Source organism: Triticum urartu, chromosome 6A (genome assembly GCF_056163025.1).
Source record: "Triticum urartu cultivar PI428250 chromosome 6A, HENAU_Tu73, whole genome shotgun sequence".
In the NCBI taxonomy this organism is placed as follows: domain Eukaryota; kingdom Viridiplantae; phylum Streptophyta; class Magnoliopsida; order Poales; family Poaceae; genus Triticum; species Triticum urartu.
This window is the reverse complement of record NC_141878.1, coordinates 543,266,260-543,283,483: the sequence shown is the minus strand read 5'-3', so window position 1 is coordinate 543,283,483 and position 17,224 is coordinate 543,266,260. Positions and strand designations below refer to the sequence as shown.

Here is a 17,224-nt window from a genome sequence, read left to right as displayed (position 1 = left end):
GCATTCCTGGGAGCTCTTCTGGAAAGACGTCTTGATATTTGCAAACGACTGGAATTTGAGAGATGGCATCTAATTCACCCTTCTCATTGAGAGAAAATAGACGGATGGTATTATCCCGAGCGGCAAAGACAATTACATCCTCAGACGAATGAGTCAATTGAATCTGCCTGGCTGCACAATCAAGCTGAGCCTTGTGCTTAGAAAGCCAATCCATCCCGAGAATAAGGTCAATATCCGAGTCACCAAGAACCGTTGGAGAAGATAGAAACTTGTAGTCACCCAAAGTGATAGAAACATCCGGAACTATGGAGTTAGCCTGCATGCGCTTACCGGGAGAGACAACTGCTAAAGGACTAGGCAAAATTTGCAAAGGCAAACCATGGTTAGATGAAAACGGTCTCGAGATGAAACAATGCGATGCACCCGTGTCAAAAAGAACTTTTGCAGGAATATCATTAACAGGAAGGTTACCCATGATCACATCTGACGAGTCCTCTGCCTGAGCTGCATTCATCAAATTGACCTTGGCATGCTTGGGGTTATGCTTGACCACAGCTGTACTTGCCGATCTGACAGGAGGAGGAGGAGGAAGACGCCTCTGGTTGAGACACTTGTTGGCATAGTGACCCTTCTGTTGGCACTTGTTGCACGTGACCTCTGAAAGCGGACGGTGATACGGAGCACTCGATTTTGGAGCTTGAGACGAAGCCTTGTTCTGAAAGCCAGGGTTGGGTGGGTGGGAAGAACCACTACCACCTTTGCTCTTCTGCTGATACGGCTGATGGAACGGAGGAGGAGGAAGCCAAAACTTCTGCTGCTTGGCCAGTTGAGTAGAGGAAGAAGGAGTAACATCTCTGACTCGCTTCCTGGAAGCATCACACCTCAACTGAGCAGCCTCTTGCTTCAGTACCATGTTGTAGAACTCATCGTATCTCAAGGGCTCGAAGAGGACAAGAGCGAGCTGAATATCTTCTCTGAGACCACCCCTGAACTGGTATATCATGCTCTTCTCATCAGGAACATCCTGCTTGGCAAAGCGGGCGAGCTTCTGGAACAACTTGTTGTAGTCATAGACAGACAAAGAGCCTTGCTTCAGATTGCGGAATTCCTCACGCTTGCTTTCAACCACGCTCTGCGGAATATGATGAGCTCGGAAATCTCGACGGAAATCATCCCAAGTGATAGCACGTCCACCTCTGGAATCCTTGTACTGCTGGAACCATTCTGCAGCTTGATCTTTGAGTTGGAAGGAAGCGAACTTGACAAAGTCCTCAGGCCTGACGTTACTGCACTCGAAATGCTTACACAGAGCCACAAGCCAATCGTCACCATCAGTTGCCTCAACACAATTGCTGAAAGTCTTTGGCCCGTTAGCAAGGAACTGGTTGAGTGTAGCAAAGTGACTCTGATTGCTGCCTTGATTCCCTTGACTGCCTTGATTGCGCTCTTGGAGAATTTGCATGATCAGCTGTGTGTTTGCATTGGTTGCGGCCATCACAGCTTGCCATGCCTCTGGAGGAGGTGGAGGCGGTGGCGGATCAGGATTCGGAGTCATGCGCGTTGGAGGAGCCATCCTGAAGAGGTTGACCACCATTAGCACATTGATAGATAAATATTGAAGCTGAATCCAACGGAATGAAAATTGCAACATATAGTCTTCACATCCGAACAAAATGAACAAATGCATTCCTCTTCAAATGGTCACATATCCATAAATTGAGAAGCCACGTAGAATTAAGGTAGAGAAATAAATCAACAAGGTACGGATCAAGAACGAATAATCGGTAAGAAATCCCAATCTCAAACCAATATCCGTGGAAGAAGAACTAGAGCTACTAGAATTCCCACCTATGAAACTCCCGAACCTTTCCGGTTATGCAATCAGGTGTTGGGGATACAGGGGAAGCATAATATCTCACCCAAACTAGCAAATCCTACATCCAGCTGTATCCATCCTTCAACACATAACCAAGAAAACTTCGGAAACCATCTACCTCAACCTTCGAAAAGCATCCGTTATACAAGTTATGGCGATACTCCCGAACTCCCGCCCCAGTACTGGGTGGCGTCGAGGTTATCTCACCAACGAACTGCATAAAAGAGATTTTCGATGTCGGCGAACATATCTCAAGTATTCCAGAATTGCAACGATAAAATTATGATGACAACACCTCAGAGCTCAACTCCCCGGGACACTTCCACTAAACCCCTGACAGGAGGCACCAAGACAATGTTCTCATCATAAGCCATCGGAACGATTCCAAGATACTCGCGTGATCCTAAATTTTTTTAGTGAAATTTGAGAAGAGAAGAGTCAAAACTCTACGTCAGGATGCCTTACCAGAGCGATGAGGAGACTGTGAAGTAAAAGAATTCCTAAGCTCTCCGATATATAATTCCTAAGTGACTCAAAACATTTTTCTAGACACAACTCGGCTGCAAAAAACGATCAAGCAATGGGGCTCCTAAGGTCGGGGAAGGCTCTGATTACCAATTTGTAACACCCTCAATGCGACTATAGCTCCCACGTGTCGAGGCACGACTTAGAGACATAATCGCATTGAAGGCATATGTCGCAAGTTAGGCAATCTTCACAACATCCCATGTAATATGAATAATAAAAGGGAGAACATAGTTGGCTTACACTCGCCACGTCAATCAAGTACATAAATAACATTACATCATCCAAAACACTCATGGCCCGACTACGGCTCCAAAATAGAAGAAAACCCAACATGCGACAACGGTCCCAATCACCCTCAACTGGACACCACTACTGATCATCGGGAAAGGAAACGTAGTAACGCTGAGAGTCCTCGTCGAACTCCCACTTGAGCTCGTACTCGTCACCTGGAGCGGAATCACCTGGACCTGCATCTGGTGTAATAATAATCTGTGAGCCACAGGGACTCAGCAATCTCGCACCCTCGCGATCAAGACTATTTAAGCTTATAGGAAGGAAAAGGCAAATATATGTGGAGCTGCAGCAAGCGACTAGCATATATGGTGGCTATCTTATTCGCAAAAGAGAGCGAGAAGAGGAGGCAAAGCGCAAGCGAGAATCTATAAGAACAACCTACGCAAGCATTACTCCAACACCGTGTCCACTTCCCAGACTCCGCCGAGAAGGGGCCATCACGGTAACACACTCAGTTGATTCATTTTAATTAATTAAGGTTTAAGTTACCTACAACCGGATATTAACAAATTCCCATCTGCCCATAACCGCGGGCACGGCTTTCAAAAGTTCAATCCCTGCAGGGGAGTCCCAACTTAGCCCATGACAAGCTCTCACGGTCAACGAAGGAATAGAACTCCTCTCAGGACGTTCCGATCAGACTCGGTATCTCGGTAACTCAAGACACTTCGACAGGTTAAAACAAGACCAGCAACACCGCCCGTATGTGCCGACAAATCCCGATAGGATCTGCACATATCTCTTTCTCAGGGCACACTTAGATTGTCTTAGGTACGGGTAGGCCAGCCCAGAGTTGCCCCTGGTGGCCACAGGCAGCTGACAGGTGGACCAACACTCAGAGGAGCACTGGCCCGGGGGGGGGGGGTAAAATAAGATGACCCTTGAGTCTGCAGAACCCAAGGGAAAGAAAAGGCTAGGTGGCAAATGGTAAAACCAAGGTTGGGCGTTGCTGGAAAAGCTTTAATCAAGGCGAAATATCAAGGGGTTCCCATTATAACCCAACCGCGTAAGGAATGCAAAATCCGGGAACATAACGTCGATATGACGGAAACTAGGGTGGCAAGAGTGGAACAAAACACTAGGCGAGAGGCCGAGCCTTCCACCCTTTACCAAGTATACAGATGCATTAAGATAACATGGCAATATAATGATATCCCAACAAGTAAATAAATGATGTTCCAACAAGGAACGGCCTCCAATCTTCACCTGCAACTAGCAACGCTATAAGAGGGGCTGAGCAAAGCGGTAACTTAGCCAATCAACGGTTTGCTAGGACAAGGTGGGTTAGAGTTTCAACATGGCAATTGGGAGGCTAACAAGCAAAAGGTAGGCATCGTAGCATTGGCATAGCAAGAGCGAGCAAACTAGCATAGCAAAGATAGTAGTGATTTCGAGGGTATGATCATCTTGCCTGCACAGTTGTCAGAGTTGACTGGATCCTCAAAAGGACACTCAACGGGCTCCTCGGTAGCGAACTCGTCTCCCGGCTCTACCCAAACAAGACAAACAAGAAACAACGATACAATCAACCACGTGCAAACTCAATTAACACAATGCAAAGATGATATGCTATGCAGGATGCGATGCGGGATGCAAAATGCAAGATATGACAGGAAATGCATGAACCTGGCCTCATCTTGGAATTCCAAGGGTGCCACTGGAAAGATGAGATGAAATGGCAAGCGATTCAAAATTGACTCCGGTCTGCGATTTACAGCAAGTAGGCATCTAAATGCAACGAGATGAACATGCTACAGCCACCAAACATGACAACAAAATACATGGCAGGGATGCACACAAGATGCTTAACAAAAGACTAGCACTGAGCCACGGCCAATTCACCCATTACGAGGTTCAAACAAGCATGGCAAAAACGCAAATGCAAAACAGATTCCAGACTTGGTGAAATTAACACTTGTCTGAAATTTCAGATCACGAAGCCCTCTTCGGAGCAGCAAAACAACATGATACATGACCTGATTAAGACAAGTAAGAACATGGCATGGAGCTACTCAACAAGATTAACAAAAGTCCCTAAGTGATCTTGAGCCAAAAGGGATCACAGAATATACTAACAAGCACACGAACATAGCAAAAACATAATCAGTTTTCAGACTTAGTGAAAACTGAGACATGCTGAAATATAACTCACGAAGGCATGTAAACGAGCTCGATGCACTCACTACGGTGCAAGTCATGGCAAGGCAAGCACACATCCATTAAGAAGGCACAAAATTCTAGCTAGACATGGCAAGAACAATGGCATATCATGCACGGATCAACTATAACAACGCCGGCAAAATCGCAAACGAGTTGACGATCTGCCCAGATTCACAACGAAGCAAAAGTAGAGCTCGATTGACTCAAGCTATGGTGCTCCAAAATTGCAAGTAAGGACATGGATGGATAGAGCATAACATGATTAACCAAACTCCTTTACTGATCATCCTCAAAAGAGGAACGGATTACTAGGAAACAAGCTGAACATATGGCATCATGAACTAAATAATCCCAGACTTAGTGAAAACAACTAAGTCTCTGAAAACAGATTTCTCGGGTGCCTCTCTTTGCAAGCTTGCACAAGTCACCACACACATCCTAAAAATGCATGGGTTGCACCTCTGGAAAGAAGACAAAATCCTTAACAAAACATATGAAGGACTCACAGGCATAACATGCACACAATAATCATGGCAAAAATGACAAAAGTCTAAGATGAACTAGCAGATTTGACAAATAACTCGAAGCCTCCTTCTAACAGCATTTTGGGCAACAAGATGAACTCAAATGAAAATGATGCAATGGAATGAAATTATGTACTCGTCGAGTCGAACATTTTGATATACTATATGCCCAAATCGGAGCTACGGATGCAAAGTTACAGCAGGTCAAAGTTTGCACAAAAATCAGGGTTCGGGAGAGAAAAGTCAACCGAGGAGATATTTTCGGATCTCAGATCCAGATCGCACGGGAACCGAGGATGGTCGGGAAAGCTCAGCGGAGTTGAAGAAGTTCGCCGGAGTTCGTTGGAGAGGTAGATCCGGCCACTCCCGGCCGGATCCGGCGGCGGGGGCGGCGGCAGCGGCTGGCGAGGGACGCGGCGGAGCCGGCCCGCTCGGGGCGGCGTTCCGGCGAGGCGGGCGAAGGCGGCTGGTGCGGGCTCCGGCATGGAACTACGGTCGGTGGGGCGGCCGGCGCCGGAGGAGAAGAAGCGGGGCAGCGGCGCTGCGGATCGGGCGAGGCGGCGGCGCCCTGGGCTGCGGGGGCCAGGCGCGGGCTTCCGCGGGCCGGCGGCGGAGGCGAGTGGCGCGGGCCACGTGGCGAGATGCGGTTGGCTGGGCGCGGCGGCGGACGCGTTCGGCCGGGGGCGGACGTGTCCGTCGGTGGCGGGATGCGTTTTTTTGGGGGTAGGGTTTCGGGGAGAGAGAGATCCGAAAACGAAGGGGGGTGTATTTATAGGCATAAGTGGAGCTAGGAGAGTCCAAATGAGGTGCGGTTTTCGGCCATGCGATCGTGATCGAACGCTCTAGAACATGGAGTAGAGTTTGGTGGGTTTTGGGCCAAATTGGAGGGGTGTTGGGCTGCAACACACACGAGGCCTTTTCGGTCCCTCGGTTAACCGTTGGAGTATCAAACGAAGTCCAAATGATACGAAACTTGACAGGCGGTCTACCGGTAGTAAACCAAGGCCGCATGACAAGTCTTGGTCCAATCCGGAAACGTTTAATCCCCACACACGAAAGAACGCTAGAATTGACCACCGGAGGATAACGAAGCGCCGGAATGCAAAACGGACAACGGGGAAAATGCTCGAATGCATGAGGTGAACACATATGCAAATGCAATGCACATGATGACATGATATAAGATGCATGAAAAAGACAACGACACACGGAGACAAAGACCCGAACCCGAGAAATAAATATAACTTAACGCCGGAAACGGCAAGAGTTGGAGTACAAATTGGGAAAGTTACATCCGGGGTGTTACAGGGGAGGGGTGCTGCTTACCGACATTGGAGATGAGGACGGCGTGGCGGGGAGCCATGGTACAGACTAGGTCGACTAGATGGTGGCTAACAGCAAGGGGAGCACCAGATCTGCCGCAAACGCCACCGCCTCTTCCGCCGATGCCGCAGCCGCCGCCGCCACCTCTAGCGCAGGTCTGAAATTGCAGCCGCCGCCGGTGGTGAGGCAGTAGGGAAGAAAGGGGGTACCGGCTATGTGTGAGTGAGTGAAATGGGGTGAGGCTAGATTTGGCGCCGGGACGACGCGCCAGATTTCCATCTCCCGCCATCCCCCCTCACCCTCGCGTCGCACCTGCCCGTGCGACCTCGCGCCGCACTAAGCCTGGCTCGCGAGAAACTACCGATCCGAGCGTTTCCAGCGAGCCAAGCTCTTGGCTGCTTTGAGAAGCGTGCGATGCAGGCCCAACACTGAATCCAGGCAACCAAACATGCCTCTTTTCTTCCTGCGCGGATCTGGTTGGGCTCGATGTGGGCAACCAAACACGCCCCAAAGCATATTATTTATAGTTGGGCATTAGAAGAAGAAGAAAATAGTACATTGCTAACTCTCTACATACACCCAGGCTTGTTAGTTTCTAACATTATAATTTCCTAATTTGCATGTCCAAAGAAAAATCCACCTACAAGATGTTACTGTCGAGTGAAGCATGCGCCAAAATGTTATTGAACATAGCTCACGTTTGGTATGATCTTTTTCAAGGACAAAAAAGCATGCCAAAGATCCAAGATACCCGTACAAATATTTTCAAACGGAAGATGCTTACATATGTACATCAGTCGGCCAGAAAATAAATTCTAGCCACGAGAATAAAACTCTCATAACAATACTAGAGGAATGGTTGGAATAGATGTAAAGTTCCTCGTTGATAATGGTACCACTACTAGATTCTGGGAGGATACCTGGCTAGGGGAGACTTCTTTGGCTTTACAATACCCTTCATTATATAATATTGTGCAACGTAAGGAGGATTATGCCGCCAAAGTATTAAACTTGGTACCACTTAATATCCAATTTAGGAGATCCCTTGTAGGGGAACGTTGGAATGCTTAGCTGCACCTAGTCCGTAGGTTGATGTATGTTCAACTTTCAGACCAGGCAGATACAATTAGTTGGAAGTTAACCACGAATGAAATTTTCTCTATGACATCCATGTATTTGGACTTAATTGATTCCGAGTCATTGTCGAGGTCTTTGCACATATGAAAGATTAAAGTTCCGCTTCGCATCAAAAAAATTATGTGGTTCGTCCACAAAGGAGTTATTTTGACCAAAAATAATTTGCTGAAAAGGAATTGGGTTGGTAACTCCAGATGTTGTTTTTATGATCAAAATGAATCGATTAAACACCTCTTTCTCCATTGTCCGCCTGCAAAATTGTTATGGCGATCAATTCATATAGCTTTTAACGTTCATCCCCCAATGAGTATAAACACGTTATTTAGGACATGGCTTAATGAAGTGGACATACACATAGCTAAACATATTCGGATAGGGATATGTGCACTATTCTGGGCTATATGGAACACTAGAAATGTTATGATTTTTAATGGGATAAAATTCACTAATTATTTATAGGTTATCTATAGAGCTACAGCTTGTATCCGTATGTGGTCGTTACTCACTCATGCGGACTTCAGGGAGCTTTTGGATATTGGGTGCAACCGCTGGGAGATGGTAGCACGGGCTATCTTTAGTCGATTTGAATGGTGAGCTAATACTAGGCTAGGTGTGTAGGCATCTTAGTCTGTTCTTTATCGCCGGATATGGTGCTTTACAGATTTATTTTTTCTCTTTGCTCGGTTTATGAGCTTCCTTGGAACTTAAGACATTGTTATGCTTTTTAAGAATATGGTTGCATGCATCGATTGATGCAGAGGTCGGAGGTCAACCTCCTTTTCTAAAAAAAGTATTTTGCTTATCTTTCTAACAAAACAGAGCCTACATAGTATTAAGTAAGAAGCTCAAGTTTTTTTTCTACTAGTAAAGCACAATCATCTAAACAACTGGACCCCAACGAATTAAAGTGAGGTTAGGTACTTCATATACTGTCTGATGGTAAAGTTTACTAACATATAACGACAAGTGAAACTAGTAATGCTCTATTTGCACTTACTATAAAAGAGATCAAGGATAGATAAATCCTCACCTATGTCACTTGTCCAGAGGGCATTGGTTCATGTATTAGATGGGCAGGTGGGGAAATATGTGTGAATACCACATAATAGATCAGGAAAATATCAGGAATAATATTATTTTTGACTTCGATTACGAGATGTGCATTTGCCAAAAGACTGTAACGTCTTTTGTTTGCACCATAAACATGTAATTGAGAGAAATTTGGGAGGTGTTTGTTTCGATGACTAGGAAGTAGTAATGTAAGCATAAAGGGAAACTGGCTACACCCTGTAACAACTCTGAACTAGAAAAAACACACTTTGTTTGGTTCGGCTGTATAAAGGAAATCGATCCCTTAATAGCATTTGGTTTGGCATGGTAACATGAATACATAAGCATGCACTTTTCTCACGTACAAAACACAACAAGGGCTTTCACATGCAATTTGCAAATGCTTCACCAGCACAACTTCAATTTCATCAAACAAGCACAAAATTTAGAAATATTTTTGAATGCATCCAATGCAAATACATCTTTTAACCAGATTTTGTCGACACTTCAACGATATTAAACATTTTGAAAATGCATATTAAGCTATGGATACAAACTCATAATTCAACGATACTTTGAAATGAACTACATAATTAGTTACCTCACAAAAAAGCTACATAATTAGTTCATAAAATTGTTTTTATACGATAAATATAAAGGCATCTTGGGATGATTCCGAATCTTGCAAAACAGCTTTTCCATCGATCTTCATTTGCCACACCATTGATATTCTCTTCTAAACAACCTTGCTTATGTTCTCATCATCTGGCAATAATCAAGAGTTAAAATTAGAAATAAAGAAACACAAGAGATAACAGTAATAATTTTTTTAACTACCACTTATTTTGTTATTCACATGCAAAATCACTTGGCCAAGCACATACGTAGCTCACATTTGACAGTAGTATAAACCAGAAAGACCATAAAAGAGGTGCACTTGTAGCGAATGGTTGTTCATTTGGCAACAAAGCACAACCAAACAACACTGTTTGCAAGTGGTTGTTCACCCTAACAATTGGAGCAAATGGCATGTTGTATCGATTTGTGTAAAATGTTGTTTCAAAGAATGCACAATCTCTGTACTTAGGGTACACTGCCCTTGTCCTCCTATCCACCCAAAATAGTCCCATGACAGAGTTTGTATCCTTGTCAATCGTTGTTACATATTAGAATTGAGGATTCTCAGCTTGCCGCCTCTTAAAGTACTCATCTATGGTTTCCATGTCCTAGAGATTTAGGTTTAGCCGCAGCTTGAACATACATTTGAAACATTCCTCTTCACATATGGTAGTATCCTAGAGTCTCCACCATGAACCCTACCAAGCATTCACATGCATGATAAAGTTGAGAAGTTTACATGTGTTTTCATTATGAGATCCAAATCTTCTTTTGGGATGTTGTGGTGCGAGCGGTAGTGTCGTACACACTCTGGTTGTGGCATTAATGGGTGGGTATGCTCCACAACAAAGTATGACACACTCCACTTATCGCCATGATCCCAACTATCAGGTGAGCTTTGCAATCATAACGCGTCAGCCTATCCTTTTAACTCTTGTTTGTCACATCCATTTCAAATCAAGCCTATTTGCTGGAGGAGGGACTTTCCGTTGAGATTCCTTTTGAAGCACTGCTACTGTCACCCTTACCACCTGGCTTCCCTACGTGGACACACTAGAAAACCCTCTTCATAAGTGTCACAGGAACTCTCTTTTGGATGTTTTTTGGAAGCTGCCATGCATGTGACGAAGCCCATTTTGAAGACATAGTCATTATATAACCTTTGAGTGCCATCAACGAAGTCAAACTCCATGCCAACATATGGTGCAAGCGAATGAGATGAAATATTGTCATCTTCTTCATCATCATACATTGCAGCATCTGAATTTATTCCACCATTTGTTGTAAAATGTTGTTGAGCGTAGCTCTCCTCGCCTGATGTCCAATCGTTGGCATCCTATCAACAATGCAAGAAAAGTATAACACGATCCATCAGAAAATTGTAGGAAATAAATTAGTATATAATAAGATGTAAATGCTACATATATCCATTTTTCCACTTGAAATAAATTAGAAACCAATTACTATAACATGATGTAAATGATTTACCAGACACAGTTTTGTTACTTTTGCTACATAAAGTACTCTTCCACTAAACCAAAGTAGTAGTCAGTGAAGGGAAGCAAGAAACAGAGGTTATGAATTGCAACTTCCTTCTGTTTCTTCAACATGGATGTACATACTTCATATATCCGTTTTTGAGTTCAAACATGCACATTCAGTACAACATGCTAAAATTACCTTCATCATAAAAAAAATCCGTTCTCACTCCCCCTTAAATTAGAACTTATAAGTTTGAATGGACTCCCCCTGTTATCCATTATCAACAGTTGTTTTGCAACTAATTCAACTCTACAACTTAACATCAAGTTACCATAACTGGACTTTTCTTTAACAAGCAGCATTTGATGAAAAAAAATCAGGTAAATTTCTGAATGCAACACATTCTTCTCCACACAATTTTTTTCAACTATTTCACTGTTTTGAACACAATTGTTGTTCTGAATTCAATAAAAACAATCAACACTCACTGCTTTTTGCTCAACAACATCTTTTGTTGGGATTCAACTAACTGAATTAGTGGTTCAAACCAACACTCACAATTTCAGGTAAACATCCAGTACAAGTTTAATTGGGATCATGGAATATGCTCAAGTTTTCCACTCAAAGCTACAATTCGTGGCCTAAATCACTTGTTGCAAGTGTCAATGCAACAAACAAATCTGCTACAAGTATCCTTGCTAGGGTTTTTAGGATCTTACCCAATTTACAGTGAATTTGGCAGGGGAAACTTCTAGGAATAACACCGGGGGATCACTGTACATGCTCGTAGGAGGCTTGTTGTATGGGATCTACACCGCTCACTGAAGTTGGATCCGTCCACCGGGATGCAACAGAGCTAGCAAAGCTTCGAGGCAAGGCGGTGGCGAGTATATCTCTGACGATATGGTACGCCATTGAGCTTAAGTAGGGGTCATGCTGTGAGAATTTGGGCGATGGGGTGTTGCGGTGAACGACGCCTGGCAATGGGCGTACGGCGGGCTGGTCGCCGCCACATGCGATTTGCAGGGGTCGGGTGGGACACCGTCTGTGGCTGTGCTATGTTGCAACACGTTATCCTTTACAATGGTCTATCACGAGCGAGTGGCCGTGCGTGGCTCAGGTGACACGTTGATCCTACGGCTGGGATGCAACAAAGCGGCGGCTCTGGAGGTGGCTTAATTCTGAATCAAATCAACAGGCTGATCCGTAGCAGTTGCTTTTTCATTTACGTCGTAAAAAGGTGAGAGACGAAAAACAATGAAAACGCGAGCCCCCCTAACTAATTTCGGAGGGGTATTTTTGTCCCCGCGAATTTGTTTTTTTCCTGGCCCGCCGCAGCCCAGATCCAAGCCCTCTCTAGCCCTGTATAACCCAGACCGTATACGTACAGTACCCTGGTCTGAAAAAAAACATCACACGACCCCACGTCCACGTAAGACCTGCCGAATCCAATCATTCACGCGAGCAGCTCCATCAATCTCGCGAGCATTGACGCAGCTCCATAAGTCATGTAGTAGATCTCCACCGGCGGCTATCTCGTCGCCGGCGATCTCGTTGGACAATGGGCGCGACAATGTCGTGAATCTCCAACGATCACGCACAGGTACCGCATCCCGCGTCCCCCCTCTAGTCTTGCTTGCGGCAACATCGAACGAACTGCCGCCGCGCCAGTGGCACTGGTTAACCTAGCGGAGCGGGTAACCTAGCTACCCGACGGCGCATGCGATCATGGATCTTGTTCCGGTAATGCTGCTCCTCGTGATCTGGGTTCACGTAGCGTCGGTTGTCGTCGGCTGTGCGCACCACCAGTATCGTTATTTGATGTGGCGGCTAACCTAGGTGTCCGGCGGCAGAGGTAATCACAGATCTAGCTAGGTTTTGAGATCGTGCAGTTACTCGCGATTGAAAGTGATCACGACGGGTGTCGTGGCCATCTACCTTACTAAGTTTGGCAGATCTGAACGGCCTCGGTTGCGGTTGTTTACATAACATTCGTGATCGTGTGCTATGTGTTTTATATTTCATCATTGATAATGTTTGCACATGTGATGATACATATTATTGGTTGTAGGAAATGGCGGACGAGGAGTTAACCGATATCATGGTAGACATGAAGTTTGGAGAACTGATGAAAGACTGGATAGAAGATTGGTCAGATGATGAAAATTCAGATCGTGAAGATCGGTCAGAGAATGGGAACGAATGGGACGATCTTAATGTGAGTGGCATTGTCATGTTGTAATTTTTTGGTGGCATCCGACAACATTAAATATTTGTGTTGAAAATTTATAGATCGATGAGCTTGATAATGATCAGGAAAACAACTCGGAGCTCTCGAATGAAGATTACATTAGTCAGGTACGTAAGTGAAATTTTTTGTTGGCATGCAAATTGAATTTCTTCTAGAATATTATATGATAAGTAATTATGTATTTGTGTTGTATTTTTTAGTTCATTTCCGAATGTCATAATGCGTACGACTATTACGGTGAATCCGACGCAGAGACAGGCCTTAACAACGAATCATTAGATGCAACTGGTTCTGGGCAGTCCGAGTCGTCGGTCATCATGAGTCAGGTATGTGTGCAATAATTGTTCTATGGAAGTAAGTAATGTTAAACCATAGAAATCTGTTTTCATGGCTGTGGTTTGATTGTGTAGGTGACACAAGATGATGGGGCAAAGAATGTCCAAGATACTACCAGTGCAGATGATAAGAGGGATATGTTCATGCAGATAATGGAAATGACCTTTACGTCTCACGATGCTGCGTATGATTTCTACAACAACTATGCTAGAGATAATGGTTTCAGCATTAGAAAGAATAAGGTCAGGTATAGCAAAACAGAGTCACGTCATATGCGTTATAGGCGGTTTGTTTGTTCAAGACAAGGGAAACGTGACAGCAAGTTGCTAACCGAGGAAGGACACAGCCGTAGGCTCAGAGCCGAGACATGCTGCTTTTATGAAGCGCACCTGACCGTCAAGCTTGACCAAAAGCGTGGGGTTTGGTATGTTGAAAGTTTTAAGGACAAGCATAGCCATATGTTGGCAGGACCGGACGAGGTACCTTTTCTTTGGTCCCACAGAAAAATCAAAGAGTACCAGAAGCATGAGATAATGTCCATGGGAGCTGCAGGGATTAGAATTCATGACATGATGGATTGCTTCATCAGCAAACATGTATGGTACGACGGTGTTGGTTTTACCAGGCGTGAAATATACAACCTTTGCGCCAAGGAGAAGAGGAAGCTGCTTTCAAAAGGTGATGCTGCCACAGCCATAGGATTCATGTCCAGTAGGAAACAGAGGGATCCTAGCTTCTTTTTCGAGTACATGCTAGATAAGGAAGGACATTTGAATAGGATGTTCTGGTGCGACTCCCAGTCTCGTCATGACTATGAGGACTTCGGCGACGTGCTTGTATTTGGTAGCACGTACAAGATGAACCACTATGGTATGCCATTCATACCTTTTGTTGGTCTTAACAATCACTGGAAGACCACTGTTTTTGGTTGTGCCATAGTTTCGGACGAGACCGAGGAGACATACGTGTGGCTTCTGCAGACTTTTTTGAGGTCCATGTGTCAAAAGATGCCTAAGAGTGTTATCAAAGACGCCGACGCTGCGATGATCAAGGCAATTCGCGAAGTCTTGCCAGACATGTGGCACCGTATATGTACGTGGCACATAGAGAAAAATATGAAGATTCACCTCAGTCACAAGTCCTTGAAGGAGTTCTGAACTCTTATGTACTACAACACGTCCACGGCAATGTTTGAGGAGAGATGGCACGCATTTTCCAAAAGATGGCAGTCAGAAAAAAATGTAACATGGTTGAGGCGGATGTATAAGAAGAGGAGACTGTGGGCCGCGGCATATCTAACAGAGGGGTTTTGGCTTGGCATGAAAAGCAACCAGCGGAGTGAAAGCCTAAACTCATGCCTTCACCTCCACCTAGACGGTGAAATGACCCTGGTGGATATGATTTTGCACTATGAGAACGCCGTTGTGCGTATCCGTGAAAACGAGGCGCGAGATGACTGCACAACCTCATAGAGTTTACCGGTGGCAGTTACTAGCTCGAGGGAACTTGAGATAGCTGCTTCTCACGTCTTCACTCCAGCAAACTTCTATATGTTGCAAGATGATCTTAGAAAAATTGACGGCATGGAGATTATAGAAATAAAGCTGGGAGACGGATCACAGCAGTACATCGTGGCCTGGAAGAATAACCGCAAGCGCCGTTTTTGGGTGGAGTATACACCAGTAAATTCCACAGAAACTATAAGGTGCAGCTGCAAAAGAATGATTCGAAAGGGTCTACCTTGCAAGCACATATTCCATGTACTTAAGCACTTGAACATATCTGAAATACCAAAGTGTTTAGTTCTTATTCGGTTCATGAAAGAAGCAAGGTTGGGACTGCCCGTGAGGCGCACAAGCGATCTGTTGGGATTTGGTTAGACTGGGGCCGGGGAAAGAATGAAATATAGCCAGGTCAGTGTGTTAGCGTCTGAAGCTATGCATGCGACATGCAAACACCCTGCTTTGTGGGATCAGTTACAGGAGAGTTTGAAGGCTGTGATAACTAAGAGTCATGAGTATGATCTGCTACCGGAAAATTTGTTGAAGCAAACAAATGACATCAATAAGTGTGCAGTTGAATATGTGGACGATGGTTAAGGCAACATGATTGAGGTTAAAGATCCTATGAAAGTTTCAAGAAAAGGTGCAACAAAGGTAGATGAGAGCCGCCCTGTCTCGAAAAATGATAGACCACTCTCTTTTGATGAGTTGAAAACCCGGTGCGGCGCTTGCAACTTGGTAGGACACACTAGACGTAGCAAGAAATGCAAACTAAATCAGAAGTAAGTGTTTGTATGCATTGTGGATTATTAAATTTTGTATCATTCATTAACTTAGCTTGTCTTCTATCATGTGCAGAAAAGTGGAGAAGGAACAAGAGTAGAACACTTGCTTCAATTATTTACTGTGTTAATCGGCCGACTCATACTTTGGCTAAGGTAGCTGTAGGCGCTTGTGTTTCTTTGGTTTGGAGGCTTTCGCCCCCTGATTGTATCCTTAGTGTATTAGCAGACGAGATCCCAGTCTTTGTTTAAATAAAGTAAGATGTTTCCCTCTAAACAAAAATCAAAAAAATTCTTTACTGTGTAATGACTGGGCGGGAGGTAGAAAGAATATTGTACATTTCCCCTGCCCATGTCCTAAATGCCATTAAATAAGTAACTGTACCACTCTCCTCCCCACCACACACTCACCCACCTCCCACGGGCGCCGGTTCGAACTCCCCTCTTATCCCCACCTACAGTAGATCGAGAATACCCTCACCGGCGACTGCTACAACCGCCTCCATGGAGAGAAGCCTCGGCTGGCAGAGAGCGATGATGGACCTCGCCAGCGATGACGAGGGGTGGCGCGCGCAGTTGACGAAGGTGTGCGGCTGGTTCCCCAGCACGGAGATGTTGGTCAACCACGCGCGTGGCCTCGTCAAAGTCCTCACCGATGCCGAGAGGAAGTGCGCCTTCCCCTACGGCTGCGGCGTCCCGCCGGCTGTCCTACTCGTGTGGGTAATGCGAGAGGCCACGCTGAGCGACTCCCCTATTCAGCGCGCAAGGTGGTGGATGTACCGCTCCACCACCATGACGCTGCGGCCAGATTCAGCACGCGTCGCGTCGAGGGCGGACCGCGTCAACGTCGATCTCGCTCTCCCTGCGCCCGTCAGCCCGGACTACCAGGTCCGCCACGTGTCGAAGCCAGTGCTGCCGTTGGGCTCTGACGTCGTGGAGGACGACATGGAGGAGGTACTGGTCATCCCTGATGACCATGAGGAGGGCGAGGAGGACGATGTGCAGATGGTAGCGCTGGTCGCCGTCGAGGGTGGCAAGACAATGCCCATCGACGTCGAGCTCCTTCCCCTCCTCCCTGACATAGTGAAGGTGGAAGAAGAGGAGGTGGCTCAGGATTAGGTGGCGCAGCTGTCGAACAGAACGTCGGTCAAGAAGAAGGCTTCTCCATGTGTGGTGCGCCGCTCACGCCGCCTCAAATTTCTGAAAAAGTGAAGATGGGCACAGTTGCTGAAGGAGGAGGAAGCTGCTGGTTATCTTAAGTTAGGTATGCTATTATATGTTTCAACATATAAGTTAACATTATTTTGGGTTTGATATTGGTTAGGTATGCTTTTATATGTAAGCATATAAGTTATGCAATC

The 17,224-nt window shown here is 45.4% G+C and overlaps 1 protein-coding gene across 1 annotated transcript; it reads left to right on the top strand.

The window, feature by feature from the left end:
* The first annotated feature begins 13,376 nt into the window (after positions 1 to 13,376).
* Positions 13,377 to 14,736, top strand: LOC147966185 (protein FAR1-RELATED SEQUENCE 5-like). The gene is made up of 3 exons (XM_087530745.1): positions 13,377 to 13,413; positions 13,496 to 13,569; positions 13,654 to 14,736. The coding sequence occupies exons 1-3, from the start codon at positions 13,377 to 13,379 to the stop codon at positions 14,734 to 14,736; spliced, it is 1,194 nt and encodes a 397-aa protein (XP_087386871.1).
* Positions 14,737 to 17,224: the final 2,488 nt, after the last annotated feature.

Coding starts and splice junctions, on each gene's coding strand:
- LOC147966185 (XM_087530745.1), top strand. CDS start 13,377: ATGCAAATTGAATTTCTTCTAGAATATTATATGATAA. Junction 13,414..13,495: donor TCTAGAATATTATATGATAA/GTAATTATGTAT, acceptor AATCCGACGCAG/AGACAGGCCTTAACAACGAA. Junction 13,570..13,653: donor CGTCGGTCATCATGAGTCAG/GTATGTGTGCAA, acceptor TTGATTGTGTAG/GTGACACAAGATGATGGGGC.